The following is a 12,417-nucleotide window of genomic DNA, read 5'->3' as shown; positions in this document are numbered from 1 at the left end:
ACTTTTCTCAAGTGTAGAAGGTAACTTTATTTTTTAATATCTAAAGATTTTAGTTTATATTGTCTGTGTTAGGCACCATGTAATTCCCTGTTTCTTTTGACATTATTTCTTAATGTGCTTGTGGTAAGAGAGATGGCACTGAAAACAGTTTTGGTTTCTACATTATCATACAACTTTTTGGAATTCATATGTTGAATAGAACAGATACGTACGTATCCCTGTCTCAAGTGCTCCCCTTAGATAGGCATAAGGATATATTTCTGTTCAACATTTAGCCTTTTGGTAGTGCTACAGTTGGTCACCGAAATATGCAGAAGAAACTGAGTCCTCAAATTCTTTGATAAGATTAATTCATTTTTGTTCTGTGTAATGGAAAGTATCAACTGCATTAACTCAGTAAAAAGATACAAAGTGAGTAAAAACATGACATTTTGAAATGTGGCAATGTGGGTTGAAATTCATGGTTCATTTTTGTCACTAGCTGTTTTTTTTTTGAGATTCAATTTACACTGGAAAATTTTGTGAAACTTCAGAATTAGAGCCAAGATTTAGTCCCAATTCTGTTTCTGATTTTAAGGACCCAAAGACAGGTTACCTAGTTTCTTTATGTTTCAGTTTTTTCATGTTTCAAATGGAAAAAATAATTATTTTGCGTATCTTTCAAAGTTGTTGAGAACAAAATGAATTGACTGTATTTAAATGCACTGTAAGGGTAAGCTAAGAAATATAAAAATGTAATCTTTATTAGCATGTAAAGAATATGTATATGAGCATGAGAGTATGTGTATCAAGATTACTTCTATTTTGTCTTTATATGGTATAATGATAGTGGGAAATACTCTCTTGTCTTTTTACCAGTAGTGATGAAGCGGTGCTCATGAACGTCTTAATTTTTATTTTATTTTTAAATTAATTAATTTTTGGCTGCGTTGCGTCTTTGTTGCTGCACACAGGCTTTCTCTAGTTGCAGTGAGTGGGGGCTACTCTTCGTTGAAGTGTGCAGGCTTCTCATTGCAGTGGTTTCTGTTGCAGAGCACGGGCTCTACGTGTGCAGGCTTCAGTAGTTGTGGCACGTGGGCTCAGTAGTTATGGCTCGTGGTCTCTAGAGCACAGGCTCAGTAGTTGTGGCGCACGGGCTTAGTTGTTGCGCGGCATGTGGGATCTTCCTGGACCAGGGCTCAGACCTGTGTCCCCTGCATTGGCAGGAGGATTCTTAACCACTGTGCCACCAGGGAAGTCCTCCCATCTTAATTTTTAATCTATTTATTTTTGCCTTCAAGCATAGCGCTTAATTATCCCAGTAATGATTTGGGATTTTTTTTTTTTTACTCTAAACCTAGTTTGTTTTGGATCTTGGTGATGCTCCATTTCCTGCTGTTGCCCTTTGTCCTGCTAAATCTGGAATATGACTGAAATAGATAGTTTTGCAATGAGCTCAGAGTAAACTTCCTTTTCAGAATAAAAGTTTTGCTTCATAAGGAAAACAGAACTTATAGGTGTTTTATTCAGATAAAAAGGCATGTATGTCTTTTTATATATAGATTTGGAAAAAAAACGGATGAATGAATATTCTTCTAATGAGGAAATTGTAATTTATTTATACAATTTTGGTTGTAATTGTAAGTGAAACATTTGGCAAGGCGTACCAATATACATCAACCCTTGTAATTTAGCCCTTTTTTTTTTTTTCATTTCAAATGAGTTGGTTTAATTCCAGGTGGTACAGAATTCAGGATAGGACAGGGGCTTAAGGACACAGGATTGGCAGGATTCTGGGCTGGGTTTATGTGGATCTCATAGCTGAGGTAGAAATGGCTGAGAGGAACTAAAGACAAGATGAGCCACTGTATGGTTTTTTTTTGTTTTTTTTTTTACAAAAGTTTATTCTTAAATGTGCATTAGGTTCCAAGACAACACTTATTCTAGCTATGGGTAGCAACAGATGTTATGGCAGGGAATCCAGATGTTTAATCCAGATGTTTAAACAGGAATGGAATTAAGGATCATCATTGCTTCAGGCACAAGGAGCAGCTTACTTTTTGCCAGATTTGTTAATTCCACCTGTGACCTTTCCCTACGGCCTTCGCCTTTAGCTCAAGTTTCTTGTGCTCTTCCTTCTGTTTCTGCTTGAATGCCTTATCTTCCTCATCCATATCCTTGGCTTGCTTCTTGGGCTGCTTCAGGTGCTTCTTCTTGCCACCTTCGCGGCCCGACATGGTGCCTGCTGCCCTTTCCCCCATCCCTGCCACCGCAACCCATTTTTAATAAGTCTCTGATATGTGCAAAGTGTAGATAGAAATAGCTCTCAATTTACTCTGGCTTAATAATGACTTTGTATATAAAGAAAGTAATGTTGTTTGACTCTAAGGCAAAACAAAACAAAATCATCAGCTTAGTAGTATTGGTTACCAATTACATGTTCATTTTAGGAAGTTAGATGTGAAAGAAAGCAAGAAATGAGTATTTTTTGTCAATAGATGTGAGATTTGCCCTTAGGAAAGGAATATTACTACTTTTGTGGTTTGACTTGAGGAGCTTATGCACTACTCTAAAAAGTTGTTAAGATGCATGACAATTTTTTTATTATTCTTTCCTTTTGAATATCAAAATTTAAATTTCCCTGGTAGAAGGTTGAATTGATAGCCCTTCAATGTGTAGGTGTGGAGGAAGAGGGAAAAGGAAGAGCCTAAAATAATTTTCAGGTTTTTCGGTTTTGCAGACTTGTACTAGGTCATCCCATTCACCAAGTTAGCTAGTGCAAGTTCACCAGGTTTTCAGGTAAACATGTGAGTTTGCAGTGCCTGGGGGATATCTAGGTAGAGAAACACCCCACGAAATGGAGTTCAGAAGGCCGTCTGTGCTGGAAATAAAGATTTGAGAGTTGTCATACTGGCAATTATTGAAGAGTTACATGAGAGTAAGAAGGGAAGAGGTTCAAAAGTCAGGGAGTCCTGAAGAATATTATCTTTTAAGAGGAGGATAGAGGAAGAAGAGTCAGGAGTTTGAATGGGAGGAGAGCCAGGAGTGAGTGGTTGCCTCAGAAAGTAGAGGGATGTCAAATTCAACATAGCTTTGAAGAAAAGCATTATGGAGTGTGTATTGGATTCCAGTTAAGAGATTAATTGGTGGCTTTAGCAAAGTAGTTCTAAAAAGAGTGGGGAAAAAAGATGTTAAAAATACAAGCCCCCATTTTATTTTTAAATTGAATTCAACAGACTTAAAATCACTGACAAACTGCTATTAAAGTTTTAAAATGTTTACTCTTGATTTTTGTGCTTATCTGGCCAAGGACCTTTCAAACTTATTCTTAACTATATCTAAGGAATATCAGCATTTTCTTTTAATTTATGTCTTGTGACTTAGATTTAAACTGATAAAATTATTCTTTGGTTGAACCAAAGCATTAACTGATCCATGCATTTCACACAAAAGTCATTCAAGCATTTCAAAACAGTTTGTCTCTAAAAAAACCCCAGTGGTTTTGTTTGATGCCTTTAATTTAACTACTACATGATCTTTCCTGACAATAAACTTTAGAATAGTAGGAAAGATATGTACTATTTCAATTTATGGTGTCATTGTGAGGTGGGTTTATACTTTTTTACTGAATAATTTTGACTTATGATTTTTGTCAAAATGTAACATTTAACTAAGTTTTAAAATACAAAATTTCATTTTGTAATGAATGAACCTCATTTGAATCATGACAATATATAGACTTTCTAATTTAGATTTATGCTCTAAGAAAAAGTAGTAAAGATGTTTTACTTTTATAACAAGCTTTAAAAAATTTTAAATTTAAGGTATACAAGTTAACTGTAGAAAATTTAGAAAATACAGATATGCAAAAGAAAGTAAAAATTTCATTATTCAGAGATTTTTAGTTAAAGTACTTTTATGCATGTGATTGAAAAATCTGTGTAAATTAGTTACGTTTACTACTACAAATCATTAGGATATCAAATTTGAAAAACTTCCATCTGATATGAAACTTGAATATTGTTTTAAACTTATAAGTCCCATTTAAAAAGTGTCAATGTTATATTTAATTAATGCATACATAGTGATATGCTTTTCCTTTCTAAGGAATTTATTTTAGTCCAATTTAGCTAGTTTTTATTGGATGCCTACTGTATGTACATGTTACTTACTGTCATTTTATCCCTTGAATTAAATATTTTTCCTCTTTTAAAAAATTTCGTCATTTAAAAAAAATTAATAAACTATATTTTTAGAGAAGTTTTAGGTTCACAGCAAAATTGAACAGAAAGTACAGGAGGTTCCTGTGTACCCCCTGTCCCCATATATGCACAACCTTCCCAGTTATTGACATCCTGCACCGCAGTGCTACATGATCACTTGACTGACTTCCCAAAAACACTTGAAGCAGAAATTTCTTTACCTGTTAACTATGTGTGAAACTCCAAGATGAACACAAAAAGCAACAGGACATATTACACCTAACATTCCAATACTCTAGATGTTGGTCTTTTCAAGCCTTGCTAATTTTAACTGAGAATTCTCTATACTCTATTGATCAAATGTAAAACTTCATTAAAATAGTTATCTGAATGAATAATTACTTAAAATTTAAGAAATACCTAAAGTAAAAAAATCTTTGTCATTAGGGGTTGGTGTATTCTAAGCCTATTTTTATGCACAGGCCTCTATTAGAATATTGCTTCTTTTCTTTGTGTTAAAATGGTTTCCAAATCTTTCCTGGATGTGACTGGTTTTTATCAGAATTTCCATCAAAATTTTATAACTTTCATCTGGTTAATTGACTGTGAGTTCATCTGAGGTCATGCTTTTCCAACTAGAGTCAGTTTCCCACTTAGATTGTGGGATGTGGGACCTAAGGGAGGATGAATGAAGTCATCAGCTATTGCTTAGTTGAAGAGGTAGCATTTGATTGAGGTTTTAAAGAATTAATAGTTTAATAGTCACAGAGGGTGCTCCAGACACATATAAGGCATGAACAAAAGTACAAAGGAAAAACAATCTTAGTATAGATTTTCATCATTAATGTCAAATTATACCCTGTTGCTCTGTTTTCATGCCTGTCTGTGTACACAATAACTTCATTTTACTGATTAATTTAGTATAATATTTTGAAGACATTTTGAACAGCAGGTAATCTCAACATGTTGGAGTACCAGCTGTGCACATAAATCTAGCAAAAGGACATCACCATGAACACCTGTTACCAGGTTTGCACAGGCAGTGACAAATGTAACAGCAGCCTTTCTGACAGCAATTGTAAGATGCATTTTGATTTCAAAGATCCCAAAATGTAAAAAATTATATGTCTTAGAATCAGAGAAATATGGTATAAAAAGCAGTTGTAAAAAAGGATGTCTAGAAATAGGAAAGAAATCCCAATAATGATATTTAAAAACCAATAAATTGGATATGAGTTTAGATAGCTGAAGAGAATTAGAGAGTTGGAAGGGAGGTCATAAGAATTCTTTTAAAATATATCCTAGGAAGTCAAAGAGTTGGAAAATATGGAAGGTTCTGAAGGATAGTATGAAAACATTTAACACATATTTAATTGGACTCTGGAAAGGAGAGTAAAGAAAGCATGAAACAAATGATAATATTTGAAGAGATTGCAGGTGAGAGCTTTCCAGGATTGATGAAAGTCTAGTAAAACTCAAGGAGAAAAAATAAAACAAATTCCATACCAAGATTCATCATAGTGAAACCACAGTGGTTTTGCAGAAAACCAAAGGGAAAGAGAAAATTCTGAAAAGCTGCCAGAGGAAAAAAAGATTATCTTCAAAGGGATTACACATTAATAGCTGATTTTTCAGTAATAATGATGGAAGGGAAAGAATAATGGATTGATATCTTTAAAGAAAATACTAATGTAGAATTTCCAACCAAGTGACATTTTTTCAAAGAGGAAAGTGAAGTAAAGTCATTTTCAGCAAAACAACAGTTCATCAGGAAAATATAACAGTTTTAAATTTGTGTGTACCTCATAACCTAGTCTCTGAAACAAGCATTGACAGAACTACAGAGAAATGAACATATGACAATCATGGCAGTTTTTCAATTCAATTTATCATATTTTAGTATTTTTTTCTCAGTAATTGGTAGAATGAACAGACCAAAGAAAAAAATCAGTAAAGATACAGAAGATTTAATCAATAGGATCGACAAATTTAAAAAGGGATTTATGTAGAACAACACCCATACATTCCTTTCAAGCACACATATTTACAAAAATGATGATATGACAGACCTTAAAGCGAGTTTCAACAAATTTCAGATGATTGAAATAGAGTATGTTTTCTGACACGAATGTAGTTAAGGAAGAAATGTTGCTAAGGAAGAAATAGCAAAAAAAAAAGTCATGAACTACACTTGAAAACAAACCTTTGATTAAAGAACAAGTAATGAAGGAAAATTAGAATTTCGGGGAGGTGGAACTGAATGATAAAAGTAAGCATTTTAGAGCTTCTAAATGGGGGGTGCCTATAGCATTACTTAGGAAGATTTATGGCTATAAATGTGTTAGAGAAAGAGGCTAAAAATAAATGAACTAGTCATTTGTGGTAGCCAGCCTTCAAGATCCCTACCTCCTGGTATTCACACCCTTTTATAGTCCTCTCCTACATTGTATCAGGGTTTGTCTGTGAGCAGTAGAATTTGGCAAAACTGATGGTATGTCATTTCCGAAATTAGAAAAGACACTGTTGTTTCCATCTCAGTTACTCTTTTTTTCCTTGGATCATTCGCTCTGGGGGAAGCAAGCTGCTATGTTGTGTGCAGCCCTATGGAGAAGCCCATGTTGCGGACAACTGAAACCTTGCCAACCACCACGTGAGTGAAGTTGAAAGTTCCTTCAGCCCAGTCAAGCTTTGCTATGACTGCAGCCCTAGTTTCCGTCTTCATTACAGGTTTGTGAGAAATGCTGAGCCACAGCCACCCACCTAAGCTGTTTTTGAATTCTTGGCCCTGAAAAACTGAGATGATATTTGTTGTTCAAGCTCCTAAATTTAATTTGTTATGTAGGAATATATTATTAATATATCATCCATTTCAAGAAGACAAGGAAAGAACAGAATAGGCCCAAAGTAGAGTGAAGGAAATTGTGAGGGCTTTTTTTCTTTGATGTAAAAATTCTGAAATTTATTATTTTTCAGTTGTTGAAGGAAGTGTACATAAGAAGGTTGACATGTATCACGGAATGTTTAATTTTAATAAAAATTATTCATTATTTAACAGCTTGGGATGAATGACATAAATACAATCTGTATCTGGATATAATTTTAATTAAGAATCTGGAAGTGAGTTTGAAAATAAATTAATAGCTCTTCCTTCTGCAAATCTTTCTAGTAGTCATGGTGGTATAAGGAAATTATAAGGTTTATTACAGAAATTACTCATAATAAAATATTGGATCTAGGAAAAGATAATAGGTAGCTTCTAACATCATGTAAGAGATAACTAGAAATTTATCTTTTGAAGGACATGTATAACACCACCTATGTTGTGTTTTTTTGGGGAAAAAAAAAATCTCTAAATCTGACAGTCTGTAGATCTACTACTTCGCAGGAAATACAGAGGACTGAGGAACATGTTAAATGACATAAAGATGTGCAGTCAGCAAAATCCCTAATGCGAGAAATACTAAATGACAAATGGCCCAGTGTCTTCAACAAATAAATTAGGGCAAAAAAAAAAAAGAAAAAGAAATGTAATAGAAACCTACAGGTTTAAAAAGACTTAAAAGATATACCAACAGTTTGCAATTTATAGACTTTATTTGGGTCCTGATCTTATCGGTTAAAAAAGGCATTTGTGGGACTTCCCTTGGTGGTCCAGTGGTTAAGACTTTGCCTTTCAATGCAGGGGGTGCGGGTTCAATCCCTGGTTGGGGAGCTAAGATCCCACATGCCTCGAGGCCAAAAAACCAAAACATAAAACAGAAGCAATATTGTAACAAATTCAATAAAGACTTTAAAACTGGTCTACATCAAAAAAAAGAGAAAAATCTAAAAAAGGCTTTTGTGAGCAAGTCAGGAAAATTTGAACATCAACTGATATTAAAGAACTAATTTTTTTAGATATGATAATGTCATATTTTAAAAGATACCTTTTATGGATATACATTGAAATATTTGGATGAAATATGATATCTGGGTTTGCTTAAAAGTAACATTAGAGGATGGGGCTATAGGTGAAAGAAGATTGGTTACGCATGATTTGAAAGTTGTTGAAACTGAGTCATACCATTCTCTCCACCTTTTTTGTATGTTTGTGATTTCATTTAATAAAATGCTTTTGGAAAGAGCAGAAATTAATAATAAACATAATAGAAAGGATCAACCAAATAAAAAGTTGGTTCTTTGATAAAATTAATGAAATTGAGTCAGGAAGATAAGGTTTGTGGTTGTATGAGTTTCAGAAATTTCATATTATATTCACCCCTTCCAATGGCGTTCATAAGGCATAGTTCATCTTTTTAAAATTTATTTATTTACTTATTTGGTTGCACTGGGCCTTAGTTGCGGCTCGTGGGCTCCTTAGTTGCGGCAGGTGGGCTCCTTAGTTGTGGCATGCGAACTCTTAGTTGCTGCAGTTCCCTGACCAGGGAATGGAACCCGGGCCCCCTGCATTGGGAGTGTGGAGTCTTAACCAGTGCGCCACCAGGGAAGTCCTGCATATGTCATCTTAAAGATAATGTATTGTTAAAAGTCTTGCTTAATTTTGCTTAACTAGTGCTTCTCTAACTTGATTAAACATAGCCATCTTTCCTTTTTCTTTTTTTTTAAACTTTTCAAATTGTATCTGTTCTCATCGAAACCGACAGTATTGTTAAGTACTTGCTTAGGAAATGGTGACTTCTCCAGTCTTATAATTCTATGCACCTGTCCCACTGCTTCCTGTTCTTTCCATGGTGGGACAATACCAAATATTGTACATCCTTTGAGCATATCTTGCTATTTTCTATCTGTCTGGAATTCCCCTCTCCCCTCCTCTCTCCTTGAGAATATCTGTTTACGATTTGTGAAAACTTTTGAGTATTTTTATTACTCAGTTACCTCCAACCTTGACAGATTCAGTAGCTCCCTCTGTATTGTTTTGATACTTTTCACAACTGTTCTACCTCTCATGATGTTTTGCACATATTTGTTTATGCTCTTCTTTCCTACTGAAAAAAGAGCACTTTGAGGACAAGATTATGGTTTTTTTTAATTGAGGAATAATTGATATAAGATTATGTTTTGTCTTCATGTCCATAGAGTCTAGCACTGTCCCTGGTTGGTACATGGTTGGCATGTACTTATTAAATGTTTTTTGAAGCAGCTGAGTTTTATTAGAAAACCTTGAGGGCTGGCCTAGTATTTCTGTGGGAGGAATTTATCTTCTTTTGCTAGGACATTAAAAATATGTTATGAATATAACTGACTGAAATGAACTTTTAAAATGCAACTCATATGTAAGTTGCAAGTTGTCCAACATATGGTTGAAATATATGTATGTATCTAAAAGTTTATAAAACTTGAAAGAATACTACAGCCCAAATATCGTTGTGTGGAGGAAGTAAGGTGTTTCCCCCATTCTTACCTGTAACCCTAGCCCATAAGAACTAGGTGAAATTGTATGGATCCCTTAATTCTTTTACCCACTAAAGCCTCCCAGTGGAGGAGTGGATGTTATAAGAAGGTAAAAGCCTCCTGTGCTTTAATGTAATTTAAATAATCACATTCGGCTAGTGGTCACTGCACTGGACAGCACATCTAAGTGTTTAGACTTCATCCTCTGGTAATGGGGGGACGTTGAAAGTATTTGGACAGGAGAGAAAAGATGATTAGATTCAAATTTAACAAACCCCATTAGTAACTGTGTGTAGGTGAGAGAAACTGAAGCTACAGAGACCTGTAGGGAGCTACATAACAGTCCAAATGAAGGACTGTCTTAACGGCAGATGATTGGATGAATATTTGAGTACAAGATCAATAAAGTTGATTTTAATTATTTTATAATTGCTTATTTTATTGAGCATTTGCTAAATGTCAGGTATTGCTGAGTGCCTTACATGTATTATCTCATTCAGTGCTTTCAACAGCCCTATGAGGGGAAGTATTACCTTCATTTTATAGATCAAGAACAGATCAGAGAGATGAAGTAACTTCCCCAAAGTTACACTGAGAGCAAATGCAGAGATTTGAAAGGAAAAGAATACAGTTAAAATCATGTGGCACAGGGGATCATGAAATATTTAAATGTGTATGTGTAGCATAGGACATTCCTGTTTTGTGAGTGAGCCATAATTTAGGCACATAATAGGTTATAAAAATAGCATTAGGGACTTCCCTGGTGGTGCAGTGGTTAAGAATCCGCCTGCCAATGCAGGGGACACGGGTTCAGTCTCTGGTCCAGGAAGATCCCACATGCCGTGGAGCAACTAAGCCTGTGCGCCACAACTACTGAGCCTGTGCTCTAGAGCCTGCGAGCCACAACTGCTGAGCCCGTGTGCCACAACTACTGAAGCTCGTGTGCCTAGAGCCTGTGCTCCATAACAAGAGAAGCCACTGCAGTGAGAAGCCTGTGCACCACAATGAAGAGTAGCCCCCGCTCGCCACAGCTAGAGAAAGACCATGCGCAGCAACGAAAACCCAATGCAGCCATAAGTAAATAAATAAATAAATTTAAAAATAAATTAATAACTTTAAAAAAGTAACATTATACTTAGCATATACTATGTGCCCTTGACTAGGTTATTTAATTTTCACAACCCTGTAAAGAAAGCTACTATCATTATCTTCATTTTTATAGAAGAAACTGTTGTGCAAACATAGGGTGACTTGTTCAAGAAAGTGACAGAGCAGGGGTTAGAATCCATGTAATCTGGCCTCAGTGCTCCTGTAGTACTTAATACATTTGTGTGTTGTGTTAATAAATATCATACAAATGGAGAGATAGACCCTACTGTGGTGTTTCATTGTATCCAGCTCTCTTAACCATGAAAGTGGCTAAGCTTGAGATTTAATTAATATTGTTTCTGGGTGTGTGGACATTTTTCCTTTTATGGCCTTTGGCAGTAAAGTATAGATCTTCTTAAGGGTTTTCTCAGGCTGTGTGGAATGTGGCTGTTTTATGTGTTAAGTTGTTTATGGCCTTGAGTTTACTGATCCTTAGTTCCTCTTTTCCTCTTTTTGTCCACTAAGCTCCATTTTATTCCTGCTCACAGTTCAAAGACAGTGTAGTGTAGTGTAGTAGAAAGAGCACAGTTGGATTCATATATCTTTGCATTTTAATCCCAGCACTATTGATGACTAGCTGTATGACTATGGATAAGTTATATATCCTTAGAACTTTGCTTTTCTAACCTGTAAAATGGGGAAAATGAAACCTCTAGATGGTTGTAAGGAGTAAGTGGGATGATGTACACTTTTTAAATACCTGCTATAATACTTTGCACATTGCAGAATCTCAAAAAAAAATGTAACTGCTTCACTTCTTACTAAATAAAACATTTCCAGCTTTAAGTACCATTTCTTTCTTTATAGTTAGTTGCTCAACTTCGTAGGAGAACTCTGTACTTACCAAACTCTGAATTACCAAACACTTGGTAACTCTGACTTTCAGACTTTGAACTAGATATGGTAGAATTTCTAAATAAACTATGAGGAGGAATACATTAATTCTTTATGGCATTATAAACTGTTTTGTGCTGAACTTTTACAGAGTTTATTAAAACTCTGCTTTATTAGAAAGGAACCATGATAAGGAAAACTCCGGCTACCTGTATTTCTGGAGTCTTATCCTGATGAATGTATGAATGAATGAAGTGCTGGTTGGAAATGAAAAAAGCAATTAATGAAATCCTTGAGAAAATTTCTCACAAGAGGTAGTTCTTTTTCTGAAATATTTCTGTCTTCTCAGTGATGATGTGGATTATAACAATTTATGATCTGATTTTGGAACAGTATATTAATAGAAAAAATAAATACACAAAAGGTTAGCAGTCTGCATATTCTGGGAACATTCTGTTAGGAATTCTGATTTGTGTGTAATGCTTTTATTTTAGGGAAATAAATTATTTGAGTTCCCTTTATCCAAGAGCAGTACCTAACCAGTGATATTTAATGAGTAAGTAAGACTCCTGATATCATGTTGAAATTGACTGGAGTAAAAAAGTGTTAACGAGGTGAAGGAAACAAATTTGAGCATCATTGGCTCCGGACGCGCAGGCTTAGCGGCCATGGCTCACGGGCCCAGCCGCTCCGCGGCATGTGGGATCCTCCCGGACCGGGGCACGAACCCGTGTCCCCTGCATCGGCAGGCGGACTCTCCACCACTGCGCCACCAGGGAAGCCCTGAGCATCTTTTTTAATGATGTAATTTATATTTAAAAAGACATTTCTGAGGAATCATGGTTTTTTTCAAATCATCTTT

The 12,417-nt window shown here is 35.2% G+C and overlaps 2 protein-coding genes across 3 annotated transcripts in view; one reads left to right on the top strand and one right to left on the bottom strand.

Annotated features, from left to right (window-relative positions):
• The window catches only part of NBEAL1 (neurobeachin like 1), a 178,024-nt gene that overhangs the window by 4,505 nt on the left and 161,102 nt on the right, over positions 1 to 12,417 (top strand). The window lies entirely within an intron of this gene.
• Positions 2,004 to 2,216, bottom strand: LOC117312960 (translation machinery-associated protein 7-like). Its single transcript, XM_033859889.1, has one exon. It carries the CDS (start codon positions 2,214 to 2,216, stop codon positions 2,052 to 2,054), a length of 165 nt encoding a protein of 54 aa, XP_033715780.1. The 3' UTR covers positions 2,004 to 2,051.

The sequence above is a fragment of the Tursiops truncatus genome, chromosome 7 (assembly GCF_011762595.2).
Source record: "Tursiops truncatus isolate mTurTru1 chromosome 7, mTurTru1.mat.Y, whole genome shotgun sequence".
Lineage (NCBI taxonomy): Eukaryota > Metazoa > Chordata > Mammalia > Artiodactyla > Delphinidae > Tursiops > Tursiops truncatus.
This window is presented reverse-complemented; position numbering and strand designations above follow the sequence as displayed.

Excerpts from the sequence above, each read along its gene's own strand:
- LOC117312960 (XM_033859889.1), bottom strand. The coding sequence starts at position 2,216 with ATGTCGGGCCGCGAAGGTGGCAAGAAGAAGCACCTGAAGCAGCCCAAG.